General features: G+C 40.2%; 3 protein-coding genes and 1 long non-coding RNA gene across 4 annotated transcripts in view; 3 read left to right on the top strand and 1 right to left on the bottom strand.

Moving 5' to 3' along the window:
• Positions 1–1,863: 1,863 nt before the first annotated feature.
• Positions 1,864–10,377, top strand: LOC120738999. Its single transcript, XM_040040617.1, has 5 exons — positions 1,864–3,369; positions 3,575–3,646; positions 4,014–4,085; positions 4,456–4,536; positions 9,271–10,377. The coding sequence occupies exons 1-5, from the start codon at positions 3,238–3,240 to the stop codon at positions 10,375–10,377; spliced, it is 1,464 nt and encodes a 487-aa protein (XP_039896551.1). The 5' UTR covers positions 1,864–3,237.
• A 502-nt stretch (positions 10,378–10,879) lies between these two features.
• LOC120738998 lies at positions 10,880–12,178 on the top strand. Its single transcript, XM_040040616.1, has 2 exons — positions 10,880–10,909; positions 10,966–12,178. Exon 2 carries the CDS (start codon positions 11,051–11,053, stop codon positions 12,176–12,178), a length of 1,128 nt encoding a protein of 375 aa, XP_039896550.1. The 5' UTR covers positions 10,880–10,909; positions 10,966–11,050.
• A 4,476-nt stretch (positions 12,179–16,654) lies between these two features.
• On the top strand, positions 16,655–19,378 carry LOC120739006. The gene is made up of 6 exons (XR_005697091.1): positions 16,655–16,911; positions 17,020–17,239; positions 17,354–17,444; positions 17,697–18,169; positions 18,289–18,379; positions 18,755–19,378. It is a non-coding gene; the product is annotated as an uncharacterized LOC120739006 (long non-coding RNA).
• A 4,387-nt stretch (positions 19,379–23,765) lies between these two features.
• Positions 23,766–27,434, bottom strand: part of LOC120738997 (caspase-1-like) — a 36,143-nt gene continuing 32,474 nt past the window's right edge. Inside the window, exons 3-5 of the mRNA XM_040040615.1 lie at positions 26,211–26,495; positions 25,604–25,744; positions 23,766–23,800 (exon numbers count right to left, since the gene is read on the bottom strand). Of these exons, the coding sequence (XP_039896549.1) occupies positions 23,766–23,800; positions 25,604–25,744; positions 26,211–26,495 (461 nt within the window). The remainder of the gene's footprint in view (positions 23,801–25,603; positions 25,745–26,210; positions 26,496–27,434) is intronic.

Below are 27,434 nucleotides of genomic sequence, written 5' to 3'. Positions count from 1 at the left end.
TAAATATGAATATTTTAATGCAAGTTTTTTCCCATTGAAATGAATGGGACGGAAAGTGAAACTTAACTTGAAACGAAAGTGAAACTTAATTTGTGGAGTGTTGGCTCACTCACTTCATTTGTGGTGTGTTGGCTCACTCTAGTGGTATGCCAGCAGTAGTACGGCCTGTCTACCCTTATTTGGATTTTTTTTTTGGAGCCGTATGAATGGCAAACTACACTCATTGGCAGCGGCATAGGCACACTTAAAATTTCTTCAGAAATTTTCGCTTTCTAGTTAAGTGTGCCTATGCCAAAAGGCACACTTATTACTATTGCTCGGATTTATTATTCTTATTATTATTATTATTATTATTATTATTATTTTCCTTTTTCAGCCTGAAATTTCCGCGCGTAACTCATCCCACAGTTTTGACACAAGCTTCATATATGTTATACCATTTTGTGCGGCTGGATCAGGAATGGTGTGCTATGACTTTTGGTGTTTATTACTTCTATAGTTTTTTAAATATGAATATTTTAATGCAAGTTTTTTCCCATTGAAATGAATGGGACGGAAAGTGAAACTTAACTTGAAACGAAAGTGAAACTTAATTTGTGGAGTGTTGGCTCACTCACTTCATTTGTGGTGTTGGCTCACTCTAGTGGTATGCCAGCAGTAGTACGGCCTGTCTACCCTTATTTGGATTTTTTTTTTGGAGCCGTATGAATGACAAACTACACTCATTGGCAGCGGCATAGGCACACTTAAAATTTCTTCAGAAATTTTCGCTTTCTAGTTATTATTATTAAGTGTGCCTATGCCAAAAGGCACACTTATTACTATTGCTCGGATTTATTATTCTTATTATTATTATTATTCTTATTATTATTATTTTCCTTTTTCAGCCTGAAATTTTCGCACGTAACTCATCCCACAGTTTTGACACAAGCTTCATATATGTTATATCATTTTGTGCGGCTGGATCAGGAATGGTGTGCTATGACTTTTGGTGTTTATTACTTCTATAGTTTTTTAAATATGAATATTTTAATGCTAGTTTTTTCCCATTGAAATGAATGGGAAGTAAAAATGAAACTTATCCTGTTGAAACTTCATTTGTGGTGTGTTGGCTCACTCTAGTGGTATGTCGGGAGTAGTACGGCCTGTCTACCCTTATTTGGATTAACGCAATGACGACACTATCAACGGCGCGCGTCTCTCCGCCCCTCCTCCGGGTTTGAATTTGACCTTAGAAGTGACTTCCACGCGTCTCTTCGCCTCCGGTTTGAAATTGATCTTTGAACGTGATTTTCTGAAGTGTTCGGTAAGACAGCGTAAGCTTTGACAAGGTAAGTCCATATCTCTCCCTCTGTTTGAAATTTAGCTTTGAAAGTGATTTTTTTATGCCTGTCTGGGCGATTTCTTTGTCTGTCGTGGTCATGTTCGGCACGCTGCTAAAGCTAGCTAGCGGATATTGAGCATAGGTAAGCCTCTCCGGCTTGAAAATGACTTTGAAAGTGATTTTCTGTGTCTGGACGCTGATATCTACAAAATGATGGTGTGGTTAGCACTTGGATGTCACTTTATTCCAGAGGTATCGTTTGTAATTAAAACTTTTAAGAAGCGAAGTGATTTTTTTTTTTTTTTTGTATGTGTATCTTGGCGATCGCATTTCACGCCCTTTGTCTCGGTGGTGGCTAGCTAGCGGATATTGAGCATAGGTAAGCCTCTCCGGCTTGAAAATGACTTTGAAAGTGATTTTCTGTGTCTGGACGCTGATATCTACAAAATGATGGTGTGGTTAGCACTTGGATGTCACTTTATTCCAGAGGTATCGTTTGTAATTAAAACTTTTAAGAAGCGAAGTGATTTTTTTTTTTTTTGTATGTGTATCTTGGCGATCGCATTTCACGCCCTTTGTCTCGGTGGTGGCTAGCTAGCGGATATTGAGCATAGGTAAGCCTCTCCGGCTTGAAAATGACTTTGAAAGTGATTTTCTGTGTCTGGACGCTGATATCTACAAAATGATTGTGTGGTTAGCACTTGGATGTCACTTTATTCCAGAGGTATCGTTTGTAATTAAAACTTTTAAGTGGCGACTGTCGCCGCGTCCAAAACAATAGCTTCATTGTAGCCGCGTTTCACACCTCTTTTTCTGTTTTTATAAGGCGTTAACTACAGCAGCCTTTAACACCTCAACTCTTGCTTCAGCCAAGGTAAGTGCCCCCCTTATATTTTCTATGTGTGTGTTCAGCTGATATCTAGAAAATTGGTGTGTTTAGCGCTGGATGCCATTTTATTCCAGAGCCGTTGTTTGTAATTAAAACAAAGAGACAAAGAGGAACTTTACTGTTTGGAAGGGAGTAAAGTTCCTCTTTGTCTCTCAGTGGGACATTTCAACCATACAGTACAAGGCTACATTTCAGCTTTACAAGCCAATCAGTTTGCTAATTGTTCTTGTGAGATTTGTTTGCAAAGTTTAAGGTGTTAAATAGGAGCTGTGACCATCTGGGTCTGCTTGCTGCTGGCATTTTGCCAGAGCCCCAGCAACAAGACCGCCTCCCAGCAACGAGACTGCCTGTCAGCCTTGCAAGGTACCCAATATTCCAATTACTCTATAACAAAACTGTTGTGGGCAACAGGACTGTCTCCTAGGTTTGCAAGCCAATCACTTTGCCAAATGTTCTTGTAAGATTTGTTTGGAAAGTTTAAGGTGTTAAGTAGGAGCTGTGAACATCTGGGTTTGCTTGCTGCTGGCATTCTACCAGCGCCCCAGCAACAACACTGCCTCCCAGCTTTGCAAGGTAATTACTTTCCCAATTGCTGTACACCAAAACGGAGTAATTGTCGTGGTCAACAAATCTGCCTCCCAACTTTCAAGGTAATCACTTTCCCAATTACAATATACAAACTGTTATGGAACTTTACTTAACAAAGCCTTAAGACCGGGTAGTGACACTATCAATATGTCTATTTAAAGAAAAGAGAGATTTTTTTTTTTTTTTTTTTTTTTTTTTTTTTTTTTTTGGTTCTTGTAGTCATCTTGTGTATCAGAGGGTTAAAATAAAAAAATTGCTGGTATACATCAGAATTTTTGATTCATTTACTGTTTGTCGATTTACTGCATTGTAAAGTCTTTTGGCTACCGATGCAGCTACCTGGTTATTATGCTTGACTTAAAATGAAAGCTGGGTCTGATCACATGCTTGAAATGCCAACAATTAATATTCTGTTTTTCTGCTGACATTCTACCAGATGCCGAGAAAAAATAAAAGATCCCAGGCACAAAAGAAGCGCTGGAAACCACTTGACCTGGTCGATCCTGCTGTCCCAATGCTCACTGGCCACAACCAAGATGAGGCAGTCAGTAGTTTTCCATCTGACCAGGTAATGAAGATATGGTAGTGATCACAGACAGTTGAACAGTTTTCGAAACACGTTTGAGACAGTTAAGAACACCTACCCATACAGTTTAGGATTGTTTGTTATAATGTCACACAACTGGCATAACAGTGCATGGTATGCAGAGCATTTAAATGAAATGAATGTGTCAGGTCACTTAATGTCTTCTATACCCTTTTTCCCGGGTTAGCAGATAGCACCAGCAAGGTTATCCTTGGAAACACAGGATAGACCCACCTCCTTATGTTCCCCAGGTATCAAGGTAAATATCAAAAAATATTCCTCTATTAAGAATTTACAACAGACAATTACATGTTATAGACATATTCATGGTTACATCTCAGCATTATGCAAACAGCAGGGATTTTTTTTTTTTATTGCTTTGTAAGTTTAGTAACCACTACTGTTCAGTATCAAATATTCCATTCTGTTTCAAATCTGTTAGTAGGTTTTATAATTTTGACTAACTGTACATAACCTCTCATCAGATTTCAGATACACGTCCACTAGAAAAACGATCTGTTACCCAACTGGCATACCAGTTCATGCCATGCATTGCATTTTAGAGTGAAATTAATGTGTCAGGTCACTTAATGTCTTAACATTATATACTGTTTTTCCTGGGTTAGCAGACAGCACCAGCCAGGTTGTCCTTGGTAACAGAGAATAGACCCACCTCCTTATGTCCTCCAGGCAGCAAGGTAAATTTAAAAAAACGTCTTCCCCCATTAAGGATTTATAGTGGACAGTTACATTACCATTAAATGTTAAAGACATATGGTTACATGTTAGCATTATGCAAGCAAGAATTTTGTTGTATCCCCTTTGTTAGTTACGTAACCACTACTGTTCCATATTTTCGTTAAAGTTTCTAAAGTTACACTCACTTTCAAATCTCTTAGTAGTTATGCAAACAGCTGGGATTTTTTTTATTGCTTTTTTATTTTTTATTGTAAGTTTAGTAATCACTACTGTTTCATGTTTTCTTTAAAGTATCCAGTGTTACACTCCGTTTCAACTCTGTTAGTAGGTTTTTATAATTTTGATTAACTGTATGTAACCCATTATCAGATTTCAGACACTCGTCCACCAGCAAAACGAGTCTGGGCAACTGATGATTTCCACACGGCATCAAATTCTCCACTTACAAAGGTATGTCCACAAATGTCTATAACAAATTAGTATACATGTGATCTTTGCTGTATAATCACCGGGGTTGATATTTAGTCTTTCACCTTAAGTATGCTTGCTAACTCGTACTAAATATATTAAAATGTTAGACTAAACATGTACATTTGTAAATTTCTTTCTTCAGATTCCTAAAATGCAGACATCTCAACAACTATTTCTGTCTATTTAGCTATTTCTATATATGTATATATTGTTCAGAAAAAAAACGTTTATACCATTTAATACTTTAAGCTTCACATAAATTGACATCCACAGTGAAAAGCAGTGCAAATAAATACAAACATGGCTTTGTGACACTCATCTTTTATCAAGATGGATGTCAGTGTATTCTGTTTCAATCACATTTAACCTGTAACTGAATTTTGTGTAATTTCTTTACAAAATGTAACACAACTATGAAACGTGTTTTTATGGCACATGTACAGAACCATCTGGTTTAATCTGAAATTAGTGAACGAATTACATCTAATTTAAGAGCATCTGAGATCCTCTTACGAATAATACATAAACAGGATTTCCTTTCATATATTTGTATTTAGGCTGCAATTTAGTTGATGTTTGAAGGCCCGCAGCAACCTAAAATAATGTGTTATACTGAAAGAAATTAACTGCTTTGAAAATATGAGGAGCAGAAGGTACAGATATGACCTTTGTTAAAGGTCATTAAAAAAAAAAACAGCACTCAAGCAAATTACAGATATCTAAAATATTTGTCATTTTTACTTCCCACCTCTGCTCTCTCTCACTCACTCTCACTGTTCCTGTCACTGTCTTTCTATGGAGTGCCAGGACTGCCATAATGCATTAATTAAATACACCATTAAATAATTAATTAAATGTGGCAATAATTAATTAAAATTGGAATTAATTAATTAAATAAATAGTTATGACACATGTAATTAATTAATTATTGACACATTTAATTAATTATTTATGTATTTCACATTTTAATTAATTATTGACACATTTAATTAATTAATTATTGACACATTTAATTAATTATTTATGTATTTCACATTTTAATTAATTATTGACACATTTAAATAATTATTGACACATTTAATTAATTATTTAATGATATATTTATTTATTTCATTTTGGCAGTCATGGCGCCTGGCTCTCATCATGAAATAATTTTATCTGTCAGCCTCACCCATCAAACTCAGGGGGCGGGGTTAACGCTGCCCATGCAGCTTCTCTAACATTTGATTGGTTGCCGTGCAAAGTAAGTCAAAACAGGTCGATCCTAGATAATCGATTGCTTGTGTAGACTTGGGGCAGCCAGGTATCCCAGAATGCAGATCAAATCACAGGCAGCAATGGTGGTGGTGTAGTTTTAAAATACCCCGTTTTTCTGTCACCAGCTACACTTTTAACAGTGTTTTAGCCGCGAATGTCGCGACGTATGTCTGGTCAGGTTGTCAACATAGAACATGTTTGCAAAAGTGCTCAGATGTTTTCAGAGATTTCACTAGCTCTGCTAACAGTCAGCATGCAGAGTGCACCCAGGGGGTTACGTTAACCGGTTTGTTTACATATTCCACTCTCCGTGTTCCACATGTTGCATTCGCAGATTCTCATTTTCACCGAACGATCGTCTCTTTCCGCCTGGTCTTGTGTCTCTGTGCTTCTGTAACATAAATAACGAGCTGACATTTTTCTCACGAAACCAGCGATCAGCTCAACAGACCCTCAGTTTACCTGCATGCACCCTCCTCCTCATCTGTCAGCTGTTTAACACCCGCTGCTAATTCAAGAAACACGCCTACGTTACCTGGTGATAGTCACAGTTTAACCGGGCAGCCGGTACTTGATATAAAGCAATGTCAGCGCATTTTTCTGCACAAGATAAGTAAATATAGTGTTTTCCCCGAGCGCAGAGCTGCTGGAGCTTGTTTCCTTACAGAGCACTTTATAGGCGAAGCAGCTTCATCAGCGGCTGATGTCCAATCACCGGCACACAGCTTTGAAACCTCAGCTGAGTTTTAGCTCTCAGTGGTTAAACGCTGGACTTCATTCACTCAGGTTCTGTCTGTCGGGTCACGTTTACTTCGCTGTTTTATTTACAACTGAGCAAATCGGTTTGGCTGAGGTTAAAGTTACGTTTCATAACTGCATAGTTTCACAGACGTTTAATAGTTCACTGGCACATGTGTTAGACTGAACTATCATCTAAATATCATCTGTTTTTTAATAGTTATTCAACTGTATTCTAAGCACCAGCTGTCTGTTAGAATGTGATTTTTTTCTCTCTCTGTTGGCAGAGGTATAAAAAATGCGCAGGAAAATCTGACGTGCATGGCAAACTTCACCGACGATATTTAGGGAGGAATAAACACACATCAAACATAAATGAACCATTTGCCTGTCTCCATAATTGAGAGCATTTTCTCTTCTTATGTCAACACTCTCTCTCTTTTTTTTTTCTTTTTTTTTCTTTTTCGGTCATGTTATGTTTACCTGTCAAAGGCTTGTTACAAACTATGAAACACATGGTGCAGACTTCTGGATGTTAGAAGAAAACTAATACTGCTCATGAAGGAGACTAATTAAGGCAGGAAGGTGTCCTTTAAAACTAAACATGTTAATAGGACCTCCCTATTTATATCATAGTTTATGATATAGCACGTGTATTTCAGTAATAGCCTGCTGATTTCAGGTGAACAGTCGCTCACGTAGGCGTTATCTGTGATACTCCTTAACTATAATTTATCCAAGTTAACTTCAGTTAACCATTCAGACAGTTGTTTTGCAATGAAAAATATAAACACCCATGGTGCCGGTAGGTTTCCTCAGTGCCAGCTGTTAACATTACAGCTGCTTATGCAGTAACCATGGTAACCACGGACTCTGAGCGGCTGGATCGACGGAGGTCAGACAACAATTTTACATGTATGATCTTAAAACAGGACACAGCCACTATACGTGCTGGCCTCATATCAAATGTGAAGGCAGACTGAGTCTATGTTTGACGTTTTTTATATCTAATCTTCCTTTTCAAACATTTAAACAGCAGCGAGTCTGCGGCTGAGGGAATACAAACTCAAATTGTCGGAACAGGTTTGCTCGTTTCTTGGATTCATTTGGTGATTTATTAAATGTATAACTGTTATTCTAATCTGCTGCCGAGTCTCTTACACTTTTCTTTATGCTGTATATTTTCACGTCTCTGGAATAGTTGGCAGTTAGATAGTCAGCTGGGAAACTTTGTGTTAACTCATGGAGCTGAGGATATCGTGGATATGCTGACCTCGCTCCGTGGTGTACAGGGCCGTTTACCCTCTGATTAATATTCACTATAAAAATATTAGCCGAACATCATGAAGTCTGTATGTGTTTCATAGTGTCGAACAACCTTTGTACAGTTAAAGCCAGCAGTTACTACATGACAGAAACACCAACGTTATCTCTTTTATGCGTTTATACACAGGTCACGCTGATTACTGAACAAAAACCCAAAGATCAGATGTTAAACAGATTTATTTGCTCTCTCCTCCTTAAACATGTTTTTAATGTTAGTTATAATTCAGAATTATACTGAAACACGTAGGACACATACGAACATCAGGAAATAAAACCCCGATAAATATAACCTCAGTAAAAGAAGTCAGCGGGGGTTACTACAGCTGTGTACCGGGGCCTGCGCTTTGTCGGTGGGATTGCTTGCGAGGCGAGCGGGTCTATCCCACGCTTTGCCGTGAGACTGGGCAGACATCTCCGAAATCATCGAAGCACTTTTGCAAAGAGGCTGTATCTTGACAAACCGACCAGACACATGAAGATTAAACCACTACATTCTCGGCTAAAAAAATATTAAAACAGTATTTGGTGACACACAAACAGGGTTTTTCAAAGTTCAGTTCTGTTAGCTTCCACATGCCGGTTGTTGTGTGCTAGAAACAATGGCCACCAGGCCAAAGCAATGGTTTTGACTCGATCAGCGTTAACCCCGCCCCCTGAGTTTGATGGGTGAGGCTGACAGATAAAATTATTTCATGATGAGAGCCAGGCGCCATGACTGCCAAAATGAAATAAATAAATATATCATTAAATAATTAATTAAATGTGTCAATAATTATTTAAATGTGTCAATAATTAATTAAAATGTGAAATACATAAATAATTAATTAAATGTGTCAATAATTAATTAATTAAATGTGTCAATAATTAATTAAAATGTGAAATACATAAATAATTTAAATGTGTCAATAATTAATTAATTACATGTGTCATAACTATTTATTTAATTAATTAATTCCAATTTTAATTAATTATTGCCACATTTAATTAATTATTTAATGGTGTATTTAATTAATGCATTATGGCAGTCCTGGCACTCCATATCTTTCTGCCTTTCTCTTTCTGGCATATCTGATGCTGTTTATCTTCAGATTATGCTATACTATGATTGATGAGTGATATAATTTGGATTAATTTGCCTGAACATTGCTTAATTATTTTAACATAATTAAAAATGGTAAATGGCCTGTATTTGTATAGCACTTTACTTAGTCTCCAAGGCTCCCAAAGCGCTTTACACTACGTTCAGTCGTTGACACTTAAAAAAATAAAAACACAACATTTTTCTACATTATTGCAGCAACACTTAAATGTATTTTATTGTTGCTCAACCTTGAAACACATATCATAAAATGTTTAACAATAATATGTGTCACCTTTGCATTTCTTGATCAGCCTTTCCATGACACAAATGAAGACCTACTGACGGAGGAGCTACAGAGCAACACAGTTCAGCCCTTTTGGAGTGTCAGTGCAACTCATTGTCAGAGTGATGAAAGGTACCCAGAATTCTCTCGAAATCATCAGTGCACATGTAATGCCCTCACATTTCTGGCCTACCTTAATGAGGAATACCAGTTCAACACAGCCATACTTGATAAGGTCCTTGAACAGGGAGATGCACTCTACTGTTGGATTAAAACAAATCTTCTGCAGGAGAAGCGTTATACACACGATCATCTGACCATGGAGGACCTGCCCAAAGAACTTCATACTGACATAAATGTCTACAGTGTGAAAATGGATGACGTAAGTTATGGATATGTGGCAGCAGCAGAGAACAGTCCTCAAAGAACAGAGTGGTGGTTGCCTCTTGCTAGTCGCCTTGTATGTCTGTCAACAGATGTGAACTTTGCTTTGCTCATGGTCTCACCTGAGTGCATTGCGGTTTTCCGTGACAAATCTGGGAGGTATGGATTATTTGATTCACATTCAAGAAGTGCAGCGGGTTTACGTCAGCCAAATGGAACAGCAGTCATGCTCACTTTCACTCATGTGAATGACCTGATCACCCACGTGCATAACCTTTTTCAAAATCAAGGCAAGCATGCACGATATGAGTTTGTGCCTGTTTCTTTCAAAACAGTCAGCACTCACACGGAACCCCCTGGACAGTCAACTCAGGCAACACCAGGAGCTACAGCTACATCATCAACACAAAATGATGAACCACAAATCACGAATCCCACTGCGCAAATGCCTGAACCAGAATCAGCCAAAACCCACATGACGATGTTAGACAATACTTTAAACTCACCAGATGACAAAATGGCTAAAACCCCCCGAACAGCAAGAAATGTGAGCAAATTAAATAAACGACGACGTCGGAAAGCTATTCATCAAGCTCAAACAAGTCAGAGGGAGTATGTAAAAGCTAAAGACAAATCTTCAACTGAAGAAGTGGCAAAGAAGACAAACAAAAAAAGACACAACAGAGAACGATATGCCTCCTGTCGTGAATTTCGAATGAAAAGATTACAGGCTATGAAACTCAATTGCTGAAAACTGTCATTACCGTAAACAAAGACTGTTATCAGCCAAAAAATATTACGCAAATCCTCATATTCAAGAAAAAGTAAAAGCCTAGCAAGGTGAAGAGATACCAAAGTGATCGTCATTTTCAAACAAAAAATGAGAGACTACATTATCAGAAGATATACTACCGATCCCGACTTTCATAATCAACAGAAAAAATATGTGGTTCACAAGTACAACACGGATACCAGCTTTAAAAACCAGACAGAAGCAATATCTGGTCCAAAGGTACAACACGGATAACTGACTTTCACACCAGACAGAAGCAATATCTGGTCAAAGGTACAACACGGATACTGACTTTCAAACCAGACAGAAGCAATATCCTGGTCCAAAGGTACAACACTGATACTGACTTTCAAACCAGACAGAAGCAATATCTGGTCCAAAGGTACAACATGGATACTGACTTTCAAACCAGACGAAGCAATATCTGGTCCCAAGGTACAACACGGATACTTGACGTTCAAACCAGACAGAAGCAATATCTGGTCCAAAGGTACAAACACGGATACTGACTTTCGAACACAGACAGAAGCAATATCTGTTCCAAAGGTACAACACGGATACTGACTTTCGAACCAGACAGAAGCAATATCTGGTCCAAAGGTACAACACGGATACTGACTTTCGAAGCAGAATGAAAAAATACATGGGCCAGAAATACAGAGAGGATCATGTCAGAGAAAGGAAGAGTGCATACATAAGAACAAAATATGCATCTGATCCAAACTACAGGCACAAACAGAAAAAATCACTTTATGCCAGGTATCACAATGACTCACAATTCAGACTGCACCATATACAGCGCTGTGCCCAGTACCAGAGACACAAAATGGCTACCACTGCATCTTTTGCCATTTACAAAAAGTTGTGTGCACAGAGAATAAAGAAGAAATACAGACGACTAGTAACACAGTTCCAGCAGGGTCCACAGTCTGAAGCACAGCCCCAGCTTGTAGTGAACAGTGTGATGCAAGCAGCCACATTAGCTTTCCGTGAAGCCATTCAGTTAGGACCCACCCATGTCTGTACAGTGTGCCACAGAACTCTGTTTCCTAATCAAGTTAAACACTGCAAAAGATCAAAGTATGTTACTAATAGTAACATTGTGGCCACTTGCTTGACAGGAAAATTTGTCCATGTTTGTGACAGGGAATGCTCAGCTAATTGTACTTTCCCAAAACAAAGAATCGAAGAGTGGATTTGCTACAACTGTGACAACCACCTACAAAGAGGCAAGATGCCATCTGTCGCAGTAGCAAACAATTTAGCACTAGCAACCATTCCAATTGAACTGAGTCGATTAAATGTACTAGAACGACAACTGACTGCTAAAATTCTCCCGTTTGCAAAAATAATTGCATTACCAAAAGGACAGCAAAGAGCCGTACATGGGGCTGTTGTTTGTGTACCATCGGATGTGGAAACCACAGTAAACTGTCTTCCCAGACCTAACAGTGAAGCCCAGCTCCTGCAGGTACAACTGAAGAGACACATCAGATTCAAAGGTTACCAACACTTCTACACTGTAAACATGAAGAACGTGTTAGCGGGATTATCAAAGCTAAAAGAGATGCATTCAGAATACAAAGATGTATCTATTGATGATGAAGCTACTTTTGCTGATCCCACAAGTAATCAGATAATCGAGACGGAACATGACACTGCTGATGCAGATATTCAAGATGCACTGCCTAGAAACTTCGACCAGCAAATTGTACCAGAAAGAAGAACCACTGACGGATACAACAGCTGGACTGCTTGAGCCATGTCATGATGTAAACCAACTAATGGAGCCTGAACAGTCAAATGAAGAGCCCTTACAAGATATGGAGAAAGAAAAGGAAGAACTTCGACCTGGTCTTGTTCTAGACACCTGTATGCAACCACCAGATATAGCACAGGACATTTTATCATATGGTGAAGGAATATTTAGCATTGCACCCGCGCAAGGAAATAGACCTGTTGGCTTCTTCTCTGTTCCTAAACTTGAAGCCATGGCCTTTCCTGTGCAGTTCCCAACTGGACAGAACACATTAGATGAAGCCAGACAAGTTAAACTTTCCCCAAGCATGTATTTTAATACACGGCTGTTCTCTGCAGACACACGGTTTGCAACTGACCAAAGCTACCTATTCTTTGCACAGTTTGTAACAGAAACACACATGGCTACAAACAGCATGTCCATCCAATTGCGCAAAGGAAAGGCAATCACCAAGGATGGGCGTAAAATTTCTAACAGAATGCTTCAAAATAAAGACGAAGTGGAGAAACTGATAAATAACAAAGACGCAACACGCTTCATGAAACCTCTGAGAGGTACTCCAGCCTATTGGGAGAAGGCACTGAAAGACCTACATGCTATGGTCAGACAGTTAGGAAAGCCAACTTTTTTCCTGACATTTTCAGCTGCTGAAATGAGATGGCCTGAGGTTGTTGAGGTCATAAAAACTCAACAAGGTGAACAGGTGGATTTTTCACAACTTGACTGGAACACAAAGTGTGAAATTCTCCGAAGCAACCCTGTCACTGTGATGCGATTGTTTGAAAAAAGAGTTGATGCACTAATGACAACACTGATCCTGTCCCCAGCACAGCCCATCGGTGAAGTAGAAGATTACTTTTATCGAGTGGAGTTTCAGGCCAGAGGTAGCCCTCATATCCATTTACTGGTTTGGGTCAAAGATGCACCTGAATTTGGAAGCGACCTTGAAGACCACGTGTACAAATTTATTGACAAGTACATAACATGTAAGATGCCTGACCAAAACGCCGATCCTGAACTTCACAAAATTGTGTCTGAGGTTCAAGTCCACAGCAGAAATCACTCCAGATCCTGTAAAAAAGGTAATGTGTCATGTAGGTTTGGATTCCCCAAACTACCCGTAGACCAAACAATGATTACTTTCCCAAGCCCAGATGATGATGATGATGATCACAATGATAAGCAGCATAGCACAAGTAAGGAGAAAGGCACAAATGAAAAGCAAAAGAACAGACGAATGGCTCTCGCAAAAAAAATGAAAGAGGCCAAAGAAAAACTCCAGCCATTGAGAGATTTGCTCTGCGACCCAAATTCCTCGTTTGAAGACTTGTCTGAGCTGCTTCACAAAGGCAAATTAACTTATGAACAATACTTGGATTGTGTCTTCAATTTAAGCAATGGTCATGTCATCCTCTTACAATGTGAACCTAATGACTGCTGGGTGAATGCATACAATGCAGATCTGCTGAGGGCCTGGAATGCCAACATGGACATCCAAAATGTCATTGATGACTACAGCTGCCTGATGTACATGATGTCTTATGTCTCTAAACCCGAATTTGAGATGACACAATTTCTTAATGGCATCATCCAGGAAGTAAAAAAGTCCAATGTCAATGAAAGAGATGAAATGAAACAGATAATGCAGGCATATGCTAAACACAGAGAAGTCAGTGCCCAAGAATCCGTGGCAAGGACATGCAGCCTGCCACTAAAAAAGTGTTCACGCAGTGTGGTCTTCATACAGACTGATGATGATGCCCTGAAAATGAGTCTCCCGATGAGCAGGTTGCAGAACATGGCACCAGATGATGAAAATGTGTGGATGTCCGGATTGCCAGAAAAATATGCAAACAGACCCAGAACACCTGACTTTGAAAGAATGTGTTTGGGTGAATTTGCTTCAGAGTACAGGATTCTCTACGGCCATCAAACAGAGTCCAAAAATGCCATCCCTCTTTTGAATAACATGGGTTATATTCAAAAAAGAACAAGAGGGAAACCTGCAATAATCAGATATCCTCGGTTCTCAGAAAAGAAACAACCAGAAAAGTTTTATAGCAGACTACTAAAACTTTATTATCCACATCGATCAAATGATGACCTTAAAAACACAGAATACCCCACATCTGAGCAGTTCTACAAAAGTGGACGAAAACATGGTTTTGCAGTACGGCCAATTGTTACCTTTAACAAAAAGCGTTATGAAGGCCATGGCAAAACAATGGAAAGGGCACTGGAACAGATTGAACAACAAGGCCCACTTATCAATGCATGGAACACCTTTGCACCTGAGGTTGAAGTAGATCGTTTAGAGTGTGTGGCCCAACGACAATCCAGACATGACACTGACGAAAATGAAATGGACATTGTTCCTGACTACCAAGTCAGTGGTAGCAGCAGTGGAACCATGCCAGCAATCATAGCACCAAAGCTAAGCCCAGACTTTGTCAGAAAAATGTACCAAAGTCTGAATGAAACCCAAGCATCCATATTCTACGCAGTGCGTGAGTGGTGTTTCAAACTTGTGTTGGGTCACTGTCCTGAGCAGTTCTTTTATTTTGTCTCTGGAGGAGCTGGCTGTGGAAAATCACATGTTATCAAGTGCATATATGAGGAGGCAACAAAGATTTTGCACCAACTCCCCAGATTCCGAGACCAAGCAGACATGTCCTACCCTGCAGTACTGCTGACTGCATTTACTGGCACTGCAGCTTTTAACATATCTGGGAAAATGCTGCACTCTCTGCTAAAGCTGCCAAGATCTTTAAAACCGCCTTATCAGGGACTGGGGAATGCACTGGATGAAGTGAGAGCTTCACTTTCAAATGCAGAGATTCTGATCATTGATGAGATATCTATGGTTTCTAAAGACCTTTTTGCCTACATCCACTGGAGACTTCAGCAGATCAAAGGAAACAAGAAACCTTTTGGTGGGATGTCTATCCTTGCAGTAGGAGACTTTTACCAGCTGCCACCCCTTGGAAAAGCCAAACCACTCTGTGTGTACGAGGACAATGTCCTTGATCTCTGGAAAGACTATTTCCACATGGTCAACCTGACAGAAATCATGCGACAGAAAGATGATCATTCTTTTGCTGAAGTTCTGAACAGGATAAGAGTGAAGCAAAAAAACAGATTCTCTTGAAGCCGATGACAAAGCCTTGCTCACACAGGCTATCCATGACATAAAAGACTGTCCATCTAATGTATTACACATTTATGCTACAAACAAAGAGGTCGACAAACACAATTCAGCAACTGTAACTGCTCTTCATTCTGATAACATAAATATTCAGGCAGAAGACTACAGAAAAGACCCACGAACGGGTGAGATGGTCCTCCTGGCAGAAATGATGAAAGGCAACAAAGGGGATTTACCTGATAACATACAAGCTGCACCTGGAGTGCGTGTTATGATTATCAGAAATTTGGATGTTGAAGATGGGCTTGTTAATGGGACATTTGGAACAATCACGAACATTGTGACAGCCACACAGGATGGACCAAAAACTGTGAATCTCATTGGACTCACGCTGGACAATGAAAATTCTGGGCAAAGATTTTGCAGAAAAATACAAGGATCCTCAGACAATCTTGTGTATATTGAGAAATGTGAAGAATGCACAAGTAAAAAAGGAGTGGTTCGCAGGCAATTTCCAATGAAGTTGGCCTTTGCATGTACAGCTCACAAAGTACAAGGCATGACAATGGAATCAGCAGTAGTATGCTTGAAGCGTGTTTTTGAACCTGGAATGGCCTATGTTGCACTCAGCCGCACAACCTCACTTAAAGGACTGTACATCACAGACTTTGATGAAAAGAAAATCTATGCTGATCCTGCCATCACAGATGCACTCAAAAATATGAGACATGCATCATTTGAGAATGCAAGACCACTGTTGCAATTCTTAAAATCAGTAGATCCCACAGTCCCCACGTTGACAATTATCCATCATAATGCACAAGGTCTCCCAACTCACATGGAGGACATGAGATGCCACCATGAACTCAGCCTTGCTGATGTTTTATGTATAACAGAAACACACTTGTCTGGATCATCGGTTTCTCCCCGCTTCCAGCTGGAACAATACAACATGGCCACACGCAACAGACACGTCTCTTACACAAATCATACAGACATGGCAAAGGTAAATGGCGGTGGAGTTGCAATTTACTACAACACAATTCTTACAGCAGAGTCCCGAAAATACCTGCAAAATGTGACTGACCTTGAATTTGTTGTTGTCAAGGTTGAATCGCCAGTTACAGCTTTGATAGCAACTGTATACAGGCCACCAAATTACAGCCATGTGAGGTTTTTACCACAAATGCAATGTCTTTTGGACTCGTTGGAAATGATGAATCACCAACCAATTATTGTTTGTGGAGACTTCAATGAGGACCTTATGAGCAGAGGAAAAAACCCATCCAAGAACTGTTGCAGTCAAGAGGATATGCACAACTGATTACTGCTGCAACTACCGAAAAAACACACATTGATTGATCACATTTACATATCACAGCCATACGCCTGCCTCCAATCAGGTGTTCTGAATACATATCACAGTTATCATAACCCCATTTATTGTGTTATTCACTAACACAAAATGACTACAAGGGTATGAGGGATATGGACTTGCCAAGTGTCACTCCCTATTGGCCTACTCTCGCCTAAAAGTCATACAGATGGACCTAAATATGGATATCAGCATCTACAACAAGAAGTACAGGTGAGTCCTCTTGTAACATTCTTTAATGTACTTCTATTTTATTAATTCCTATACACCCTGAACCGAATTTGTTGAAAAATAAAGTCAATCATGTTCTCTTATACGCAGACACAACAGAACACCAGCCTCTACGTGGTGGGAAGCCTACTGCAACAAAAACGTGATCTTCATGTCTTTGCGACTGAGCACGCTCTACCAGCAACACTGACAGCTCACCAGTGGGAGCTCATAGATAAGACTGCTGATGTGCTGTCATCCATTGAAGAGCTGACCAGAAACGTGAACAGAAAAACTGCAACTGCACCTGATGGGATCCCTGCCATAACAGGTAATTGTATTTTTGTTTCTTTCTTTATATTGTAACATTTCATATTGATAGTGTTTGAAACAAACTATAATCTCATCCATTCATTAAGTCATCCATTCATTCATAACTCCTCAGATGTGTTCTGTCCAGTGAAGGCAGTGGAGAAGCCCTACACTGATGTTGAAACTGTGCCACTCTTCTAGAAACCAGCTACAAGGATGGGCAGGTATAGTGAAATTAAAATGCATCTTTTGTTCAACAGGTTTACATACAGTCAAGTGATCAAAAGACACCAGTATTAAGCCAATTTTTTTTTTTACTTTTTAATTTAGTTTTGGGTAATTTAGTTCTAAAGTTACATTTGTTTTTGCAATTATTTATTAGAACTTCATGACTTGCCAGTTCGCTAACTGAAGACCTGCACTTTGATGTCTCGTTTTATTGTTTTAAATTGTGTTTTGCTTTTATCTGTTTCTAGCTGTTTTCGCAAAGTCAGCCAACCTCTTGCTTCCAAATGACCCTTATCCAGAAGTATCCGTGAATGCCTCATCAGCAGAAACTAAAGTGGAGACCTACCTCTCAGAGAAAAACGCACACATAAGAAAAGCGACCCACTTCAGTACTGGAAAGAACATCCTAATCTGTCTCCCTCTATGGCTGCTGTTGCGATCCCAGTGTGCCCCCTGTAGCTCTGTGGACAGTTTTTGATTTGATTACATCTCACCCCAACCGGTCGCGGCAGATGGCTGCACCTCCCTGAGCCTGGTTCTGCCGGAAATTTCTTCCTGTCAAAAGGGAGTTTTTCTGAGCACACTCTACCAGCAACACTGACAGCTCACCAGTGGGAGCTCATAGATAAGACTGCTGATGTGCTGTCATCCATTGAAGAGCTGACCAGAAACGTGAACAGAAAGACTGCAACTGCACCTGATGGGATCCCTGCCATAACAGGTCATTTCTATTTTTTTTTGTTTCTTTCTTTATATTGTAACATTTGATATTGATAGTGTTTAAAACAAACTATAATCTCATCCATTCATTAAGTCATCCATTCATTCATAACTCCTCAGATGTGTTCTGTCCAGTGAAGGCAGTGGAGAAGCCCTACACTGATGTTGAAACTGTGCCACTCTTCTAGAAACCAGCTACAAGGATGGGCAGGTATAGTGAAATTAAAATGCATCTTTTGTTCAACAGGTTTACATACAGTCAAGTGATCAAAAGACACCAGTATTAAACCCATTTAAGCCAACTATACGCTTTGATTGGAACTATATACAGGCCACCAAATTACAGCCACATGTGGTTTTACCTCACATGGCAACTTACTTAATCAAAAGACACCAGTATTAAACAAATTTCTCTTTTTTACTTCCTTTTTAATTTAGTTTTGGGTTATTTAGTTCTAAAGTTACATTTGTTTTTGCAATTATTTATTAGAACTTCATGACTTGCCAGTTCGCTAACTGAAGACCTGCGCTTTGTGATGTCTCTTGTTTTGTTTTAAATTGTGTTTTGCTTTTATCTGTTTTCTAGCTGTTTTTGCAAAGTCAGCCAACCTCTTCCTTCCAAATGACCCTTATCCAGAAGTATCCGTGAATGCCTCATGAGAAGAAACTAAAGTGGAGACCTACCTCTCAGAGAAAAACGCACACATAAGAAAAGCGACCCACTTCAGTACTGGAAAGAACATCCTAATCTGTCTCCCTCTATGGCTGCTGTTGCGATCCCAGTGTGCCCCCTGTAGCTCTGTGGACAGTTTTTGATTTGTTTACATCTCACCCCAACCGGTCGCGGCAGATGGCTGCCCCTCCCTGAGCCTGGTTCTGCCGGAGGTTTCTCCCTGTCAAAAGGGAGTTTTTAGGGGGTCATATGATTGTTGGATTTATCTATATACATTAATGCTTGTATGCTTTTCATTTATACTTTTGCCTTACTCTTCGGTTCATAATATAAAGTTACTTGAATGGTTTCCTTTTTCCTTTTTATATTGCTTTGCTGTTTACCACAATCTAAATATCATGTTTAAATGGAATACATTATTGTAAATGGTATTTGTACAAAATATAGTTTGAATACGATAAGATACCTTTATTAGTCCCACAAGGGGAAATTTCATAATTTGCATAATTTTCCCTTTTCACATTAAAATACCTTTGAAATACAAATTGAACACCGCTTAATGGACTTTTTTTTTCTACTAAGAAAACTTACTTTGGTTTACAATCTGTTAAACTGTTCACTTTAAACGACTCAAAACTGTAAAATCTAAATTGTAACTTCTCTTGAACACCTCAGACTTAAACATAATTTCTTTTATATCTATTAACTTCTTTTGTAATGGTGTAACTGGAGCATCTTTCTCTCATCTATGTATGCTGCACTGCATATAGCAGAGATCACAATACAGCTTACTTTTCTTTAACTTGAAAATCAGCTGTATTCAATTTCCCTCCCTCTTGTGGTATAAATAGCAAACTATGCTCATGTTGCATATTGCTCCCCCTAGTATTATAAATGGCAACCTGCACTAATTGCACGACATTAAAGGCAAACTACACTCATTGGCAGTAGCATAGGCACACTTAAAATTTCTTCTGGAATTTTCGGTTTCTAGTTGATATATGGTATAGCAAACACACGTATATCTGTGTGAGTGTAAGAGCCTTTTGTTTAGATGGACCCGCTAGACTCCTGGCACCAGCTTTGGGGAGTCTTCACAGGGTCACATCTTGACCTCACACAAATCACACACACACACACACACACACACATACACAGTATTCTTTGTTCACATGTATACCTATGTAAGATGTTATATGTTAATGAACCTATGCATATTCATGTAACCACAATAAAAGGAGTGCTGTGGGGAACCTGGCTGAGAGTCTGACAGAGGTCAAGTGGTGGAACGACGCTTGGCTCCAGCCAGATCTCCCTCATGCATGAGTAAACCAGAGAACTTTGGTGCCTTGTGTCTTGCTTTTTGCTGCATAGCAAATTGTCCTTAACGTTCCAGCGAATAGGTTTATGCTACAAACCTATCACTGTCAAGAGTTTCATTATTTTAATAATGAAATAATGAATGAATGGCATTATTATTTCATAATAATGAAATAATAATGCCAACTAATAATATGGCATTATTAGTTCATTAGAATCATATAACCAGCTTTGCATTAAACATATATTGAAGTTTTTGACCTTACATTAGCCTTTGTATTACAGTGATTGTTATAACTCTAGTTTGATCTTTTACTTATAAGTACAAGAATAATAATATGATCTTTCATTGCAGATGTGACCATGATCATCTCATACATACAGTGGGGCAAAAAAGTATTTAGTCAGCCACCGATTGTGCAAGTTCCCCCACTTAAAATGATGACAGAGGTCAGTAATTTGCACCAGAGGTACACTTCAACTGTGAGAGACAGAATGTGAAAAAAAAATCCATTAATCCACATGGTAGGATTTGTAAAGAATTTATTCGTAAATCAGGGTGGAAAATAAGTATTTGGTCACCTCAAACAAGGAAAATCTCTGGCTCTCACAGACCTGTAACGTCTTCTGTAAGAAGCTTTTCTGTCCCCCACTCGTTACCTGTATGAATGGCACCTGTTTGAACTCATCATCTGTATAAAAGACACCTGTCCACAGCCTCAAACAGTCAGACTCCAAACTCCGCCATGGCCAAGACCAAAGAGCTTTCGAAGGACACCAGGAAAAGTATTGTAGACCTGCACCAGACTGGGAAGAGTGAATCTACAATAGGCAAGCAGCTTGGTGTGAAAAAATCAACTGTGGGAGCAATCATCAGAAAATGGAAGACATACAAGACCACTGGTAATCTCCCTCGATCTGGGGCTCCACGCAAGATCTCATCCCGTGGGGTCAAAATGATCATGAGAACGGTGAGCAAAGATCCCAGAACCACACGGGGGGACCTGGTGAATGACCTGCAGAGAGCTGGGACCAAAGTAACAAAGGTCACCATCAGTAACGCACTACAACGGCAGGGAATCAAATCCCGCAGTGCCAGACGTGTTCCGCTGCTGAAGCCAGTGCATGTCCAGGCCCGTCTGAAGTTTGCCAGAGAGCACATGGATGATACAGCAGAGGATTGGGAGAATGTCATGTGGTCAAATGAAACCAAAGTAGAACTTTTTGGTATAAACTCAACTCGTCGTGTTTGGAGGAAGAAGAATACTGAGTTGCATCCCAAGAACACCATACCTACTGTGAAGCATGGGGGTGGAAACATCATGCTATGGGGCTGTTTTTCTGCCAAGGGGACAGGACGACTGATCCGTGTTAAGGACAGAATGAATGGGGCCATGTATCGTGAGATTTTGAGCCAAAACCTCCTTCCATCAGTGAGAACTTTGAAGATGAAACGAGGCTGGGTCTTCCAACATGACAATGATCCAAAACACACCGCCCGGGCAACAAAGGAGTGGCTCCGTAAGAAGCATTTGAAAGTCCTGGAGTGGCCTAGCCAGTCTCCAGACCTCAACCCCATAGAAAATCTGTGGCGGGAGTTGAAAGTCCGTGTTGCTCGGCGACAGCCCCAAAACATCACTGCTCTCGAGAAGATCTGCATGGAGGAATGGGCCAAAATACCAGCTACTGTGTGTGCAAACCTGGTAAAGACCTATAGTAAACGTTTGACCTCTGTTATTGCCAACAAAGGTTATGTTACAAAGTACTGAGTTGTATTTTTGTTATTGACCAAATACTTATTTTCCACCCTGATTTACGAATAAATTCTTTACAAATCCTACCATGTGGATTCATGGATTTTTTTTTCACATTCTGTCTCTCACAGTTGAAGTGTACCTCTGGTGCAAATTACTGACCTCTGTCATCATTTTAAGTGGGGGAACTTGCACAATCGGTGGCTGACTAAATACTTTTTTGCCCCACTGTATTGCAGTTTGTTGCTCATTATAGAGTTGTGCTCAAGTTAATAAAGGGTTAAAAGCTACAGTCAGCGCGAATGTCTGGCTGATCTATGGAGGGGAAAGGCTTCGAGCATAGAAGGCTGCACACGCTTACACAGCACTAATACGATGTTATTCTTGGTGATTTTGTGTTTAGTTATAGTTTAGTCTGTTATGTTTTAAGTAGTGGTAGCTGATCAAGCAATATTCATTTAATATTATACACTTGTTTCAGAGCAGTACACACTGATCATCTTAATCAATGTGGAAGTCCTTGTAGCTGCAATGTTGTGTCTCAGCAGGGGACAGATGGTTCCAGGAGACGGGGGCAGTCAGCGTCTGCTCTCGGGAAGGAGACAATGTTATTTTTCTGTGTTAAATAAAACTGTCAACATTGATTGTATTACACCTGTCATTACGCATGAAGGGGCGTTCTAATACCCTGATTTCACAAAACTATGGAGATGTGTTTTTTGTGATGAGATCTGAGGCTGTCTGCATACAGTGTCCATCTCCCACTTGTGTGATCATTAAAATCATCGTTTGACTTGACCCGGCTGGACCAGTGTTGTTATTGTGGTTTTTCCTCTTGTATCCATCCCCAATTTTTGAACTCGTAACATAAGCTACAGCAGTCAGCAGTGTGTGAGTTAATTTGAAGACAATGATGACTATAAGTCAGGTAAAAAAAATACTATCATCAACCAACAAGGGGAAAACAGTGAGCTTGAATGGCCAAGCTTTGACCAAGGGTGGCTCACTCCTCGGTCTTCTTGCCCAAGGAGTGAACCACCCTGCATGGCTATCAATGTGGTGCAACGAAGGCCATCATACAGTACAGGCCATCCAAGCTGATTTTGAACTTTTGCTCCAAGATACCACCTTAGAAATCATCTAGATTAGGATATGTTGGCTGTTCTAGATCCAATCACAACAAACAGAGAGCTGTTGTGTGTCCAAGGTGAACAGGAAGAATATATACATGCATAAAGTCAATAAAGTCAGAAGGTTTGCTTTAGACTGTGCTGCAGTTTATCATCAAAGACTGACAAACAGGCACTGTGCTGCCAACAAATAGCATCAAGTCTGACTTGAGGTTTTTCTTTCTTTTTTTTAATCAAGATTAAATTTTATAGCAACCACAGCAGAGATGACCAGGGAAGGTGTGCTTGAGGGGATATAGCTAAAACAGCTGGTTTCAGACTGAAGATGAACTGAGGTGCTGCACCCAAGTCTGCAGGTTCAGGGAGGGACAAACATCTGCTGCAACCAGATTGGAGTGAGAGGAGAGAGCAGGCCAACAACAACAAAGAAACAACAAACACACTGTGGAAGACCGAAGCAGAGTTTAGTTTAAAGTGGAACTAAGGATGTTTCTCTGGCTGCCATGATTCTCTGAGTAATTCAAATGCTTTCTTTAATGCAGGACCCACCATGCATGTAAAAGCAAGTGTTTCACCAACATTTGTGACTAAAAATAGACCTGCAGTAGAAATGTATCTAGGAGCATGCATGTGAATATAAAGTATCACAACATCAGGCACATGCAGCCTAAGTGTTTAAACAAAGACTGATAACATAACAGCAGCAGTGATGATCAGAGTTTATGGTGAATCCAGCGTCTCGAGTTCACCGAGTTCTGGAGGCATCAAAGAGGTTACAGTTGTATTGGAGAAATCCCAAAACTTTAGGATACAAATTCATACAAAGACCGAAAACCTGGTGAAATAAATTACTGACACAGTTGGATGTTAAAAGTAAAGACATGAGTACAAATGTACTCACAGAGCTTTGTTGGAGGCTTTGACCACTGGCAGCAGCCTCAGAAGAGCCTCCTCTGAAGCAGAGTATTTCTTCAGGTCAAACACATCCAGATCTTCTTCTGATGACAGTAAGATGAAGACCAGAGCTGACCACTGAGCTGGAGACAGTTCATCTGTGGAGAGACTTCCTGATCTCAGGGACTGTTGGATCTCCTTCACTAGAGAACGATCATTCAGTTCATTCAGACAGTGAAACAGATTGATGCTTTTCTCTGCAGACAGATTCTCACTGAGTTTCTTCTTGATATACTCGACTGTTTCCTGATTGGTCTGTGAGCCACTTCCTGTCTGTCTCAGCAGACCTTCTAGGAGACTCTGATTGGTCTGCAGTGAAAGACCCAGGAGGAAGCGGAGGAACAAGTCCAGGTGTCCATTTGGACTGTCTAAGGCCTTGTCCACAGCACTCTGGTGGAGAGATTTTAAATTCTTTTTCTTTTTAAATAATTTAGACCATAATTTTGCTCGTTCTTGTTCCATCAGATTGAGTCCAGAGTTGATGAAGGTCAGGTGGACATGAAGAGCAGCCAGAAACTCCTGAACACTCAGATGAACAAAGAAGAACACCTTCTTCTGGTACAGTTTTCTCTCCTCTTTAAAGATCTGTGTGAACACTCCTGAGTACACTGAGGCTGCTCTGATATCGATGCCACACTCTGTCAGGTCTGATTCATAGAAGATCAGGTTTCCTTTCTGCAGCTGATCAAAAGCCAGTTTTCCCAGAGACTCCATCATCTTCCTGCTCTCTGGACTCCAGTGTGGATCTGTCTCAGATCCTCCATCATACTTGACCTTCTTCACTTTGGCCTGAACCACCAGGAAGTGGATGTACATCTCAGTCAGGGTGTTGGGCAGCTGTCCTCCCTCTCTGGTTTCCAGCACATCCTCCAGAACTGTAGCAGTGATCCAGCAGAAGACTGGGATGTGGCACATGATGTGGAGGCTTCGTGATGTCTTGATGTGGGAAATGATCCTGCTGGCCTGCTCCTCATCTTTGAATCTCTTCCTGAAGTACTCCTCCTTCTGTGGGTCAGTGAACCCTCTGACCTCTGTCACCATGCCAACACAGTCAGGAGGGATCTGATTGGCTGCTGCAGGTCGTGTGGTTATCCAGAGGCGAGCAGAGGGAAGCAGTTTCCCCCTGATGAGGTTTATCAGCAGCACATCCACTGAGGTGGACTTTCTAGGGTCAGTTAGGATTGTAGTTTTGTGGAAGTCCAGAGGAAGTCGACACTCATCCAGACCATCAAAGATGAACACAACCTGGAAGTCTTCAAAGCTGCAGATTCCTGCTTCTTTGGTTTCAGTAAAGAAGTGATGAACAAGTCCCACCAAGCTGAACTTTTCCTCTTTCAGCACATTCAGCTCTCTGAAAGTGAATGGAAATATGAACTGGATGTCCTGGTTGGCTTTGTCTTCAGCCCAGTCCAGGGTGTATTTCTGTGTTAAGACTGTTTTCCCAATGCCAGCCACTCCTTTTGTCAGCACTATTCTGATCAGGTATTGTCTTTTGCGTGTGTCTTTAAAGATGTCTTCTTGTCTGATGGTTGTTTCTGGTCTGTCTGGTTTCCTGGATGCTGTTTCAATCTGTCTGACCTCATGTTCATCATTGACCTCTGCAGTCCCTCCCTCTGTGATGTAGAGCTCTGTGTAGATCTGATTCAGAAGGGTTGGGTTTCCTGCTTTAGCGATGCCCTCAAACACACACTGGAACTTCTTCTTCAAGACAGACTTAAGTTTAGGCTGACACTTCTGAAGAGCATCTGAATCAAAAAAAGGGAAAAAGAAGGAAAAGTACAAATCTGGTCTCAAGGAGCTATCTGACATACTTTGCCCTTTGTTGAGCCTATCATACGTTTTAGTTTTTAATATACTCATTCTACCAGAAATCAAAAAGGGGCTTCAGGAATTCCTAAATGTATTTCCTGAAAACAGCCACATTAAATGTTTTGAACCTACACATCTGCATTACTTTGCAGCTTTCCATATGTACCTGATTCCAACATGTGCAGGCTAAACAGGTTTCTGCTTTCTGTGCCTCTTCTCCAAACTTTGTAACCAAAAATAACAACATTGACGTGTCATAATGTTCCCCACTGCTATGTTATTTAAAGAAGCATCTGAGAGAGATTCATTAATTCTTGTCATATATTACAATGTTTCACTTTCACATCTCAACAAACTGCAAGGTGACCATTTTTATTCATGGTATATGATGCATGACCTCACCTTGTTGAGCAGATGGATCAGAGAATAAACGCAGCTGAGAAAAAAGAGAAGGATCTTTGATGTGAAGATGCTTGATTGTTATCTTGCATGCTTTGTCTCCTTTTTTCCTCACTGTGTCGATCAAGCTGCGTGCCTTGTCTGCTCTGAGTGGGTTCCCCTCCAGTATCGATTCTTTCTCCAACTCATTTAAGACAGTGTCACATACGAGGGCCTCAAGCAGCTGTGTGAGGATTTCTGTTGTTACCCTCCAGACAAAGGCTGACCGCACCCTGGCAAGCTCCTCCTCTACAGGAAGAAGAAAGAGATATAAACATGCTTCTCAGTCAAAATCATGTGAAAAATACAGTGGAACCCCGACTTACGAATACCCCATTTAACAAAAAATTCAAGTTACGAAGGCAATGAACGGCAATATTTCTGCCCATGGTACGGCAAAATGCCGGTGTAACGAAATCCGCTGGCTCTGATTGGCTGAGCCTAGAATGCCCACAAGGCCTTCCGAATCATGTGACAACCCCTTGGCTTCCGGTCTCGTGCTTCGCTGTTCCACTTGAATGACGTATTGTTGTTCTAGTTAGCAATTAGCCTAAAGTCTATCATTCAGCATCGCCTCACTTAAAAGGCGCGATGGGTGCTTCGACTTACGAAAATTTTCGACTTACGAAAGACCCTCGGGAACGGATTAATTTCGTAAGTCGGGGTTCCACTGTATTCTAACTTTGTTCAATTAACACTTCATCATCTCATCAACAAATACTAAATTTTAGGGTGTGTGCGGTTAAAATGATGCCAGCTTAAAATGAAACTAAAGAAAAAATTGAAACTGAAAAATAATATTGTAACTGATACACAGATGATCTGTATTGCTATGCAGCTGTTCTATATTGCTATACAGACGGGCAGGTATACAGGTATACTATGAACAAATATACATATATAAAGATTAAGCACTGTGAGGTAAACAGATCTACAGAGTGCTATGAAAATATCTACAGTAGTGGAAGCGTAGCTCTCTGAACAGACTATAACAGTGTACACACTATAACAGAGACTACACCATGTCAGTGTCCTAAAACTACAGCAGTAACCAACGTGGTGAATGTTGATAATGAAAGGATCATGGTCACTGGGAGGAGGAGTGTAGAAGGGTTAGGTGAGTGTGGATGGAAAGGCTCAGTGGGGACTGAGTTCAGTATGGTGACAGCTGTGGTGAAGAAGCTGTTC

This window comes from Simochromis diagramma, unplaced genomic scaffold (genome assembly GCF_900408965.1).
Source record: "Simochromis diagramma unplaced genomic scaffold, fSimDia1.1 OVJJ01000394.1, whole genome shotgun sequence".
Classification (NCBI taxonomy): Eukaryota; Metazoa; Chordata; class Actinopteri; order Cichliformes; family Cichlidae; genus Simochromis; species Simochromis diagramma.
The sequence above is the reverse complement of the archived record's forward strand: the minus strand, read 5'-3'. Positions and strand labels throughout refer to the sequence as shown.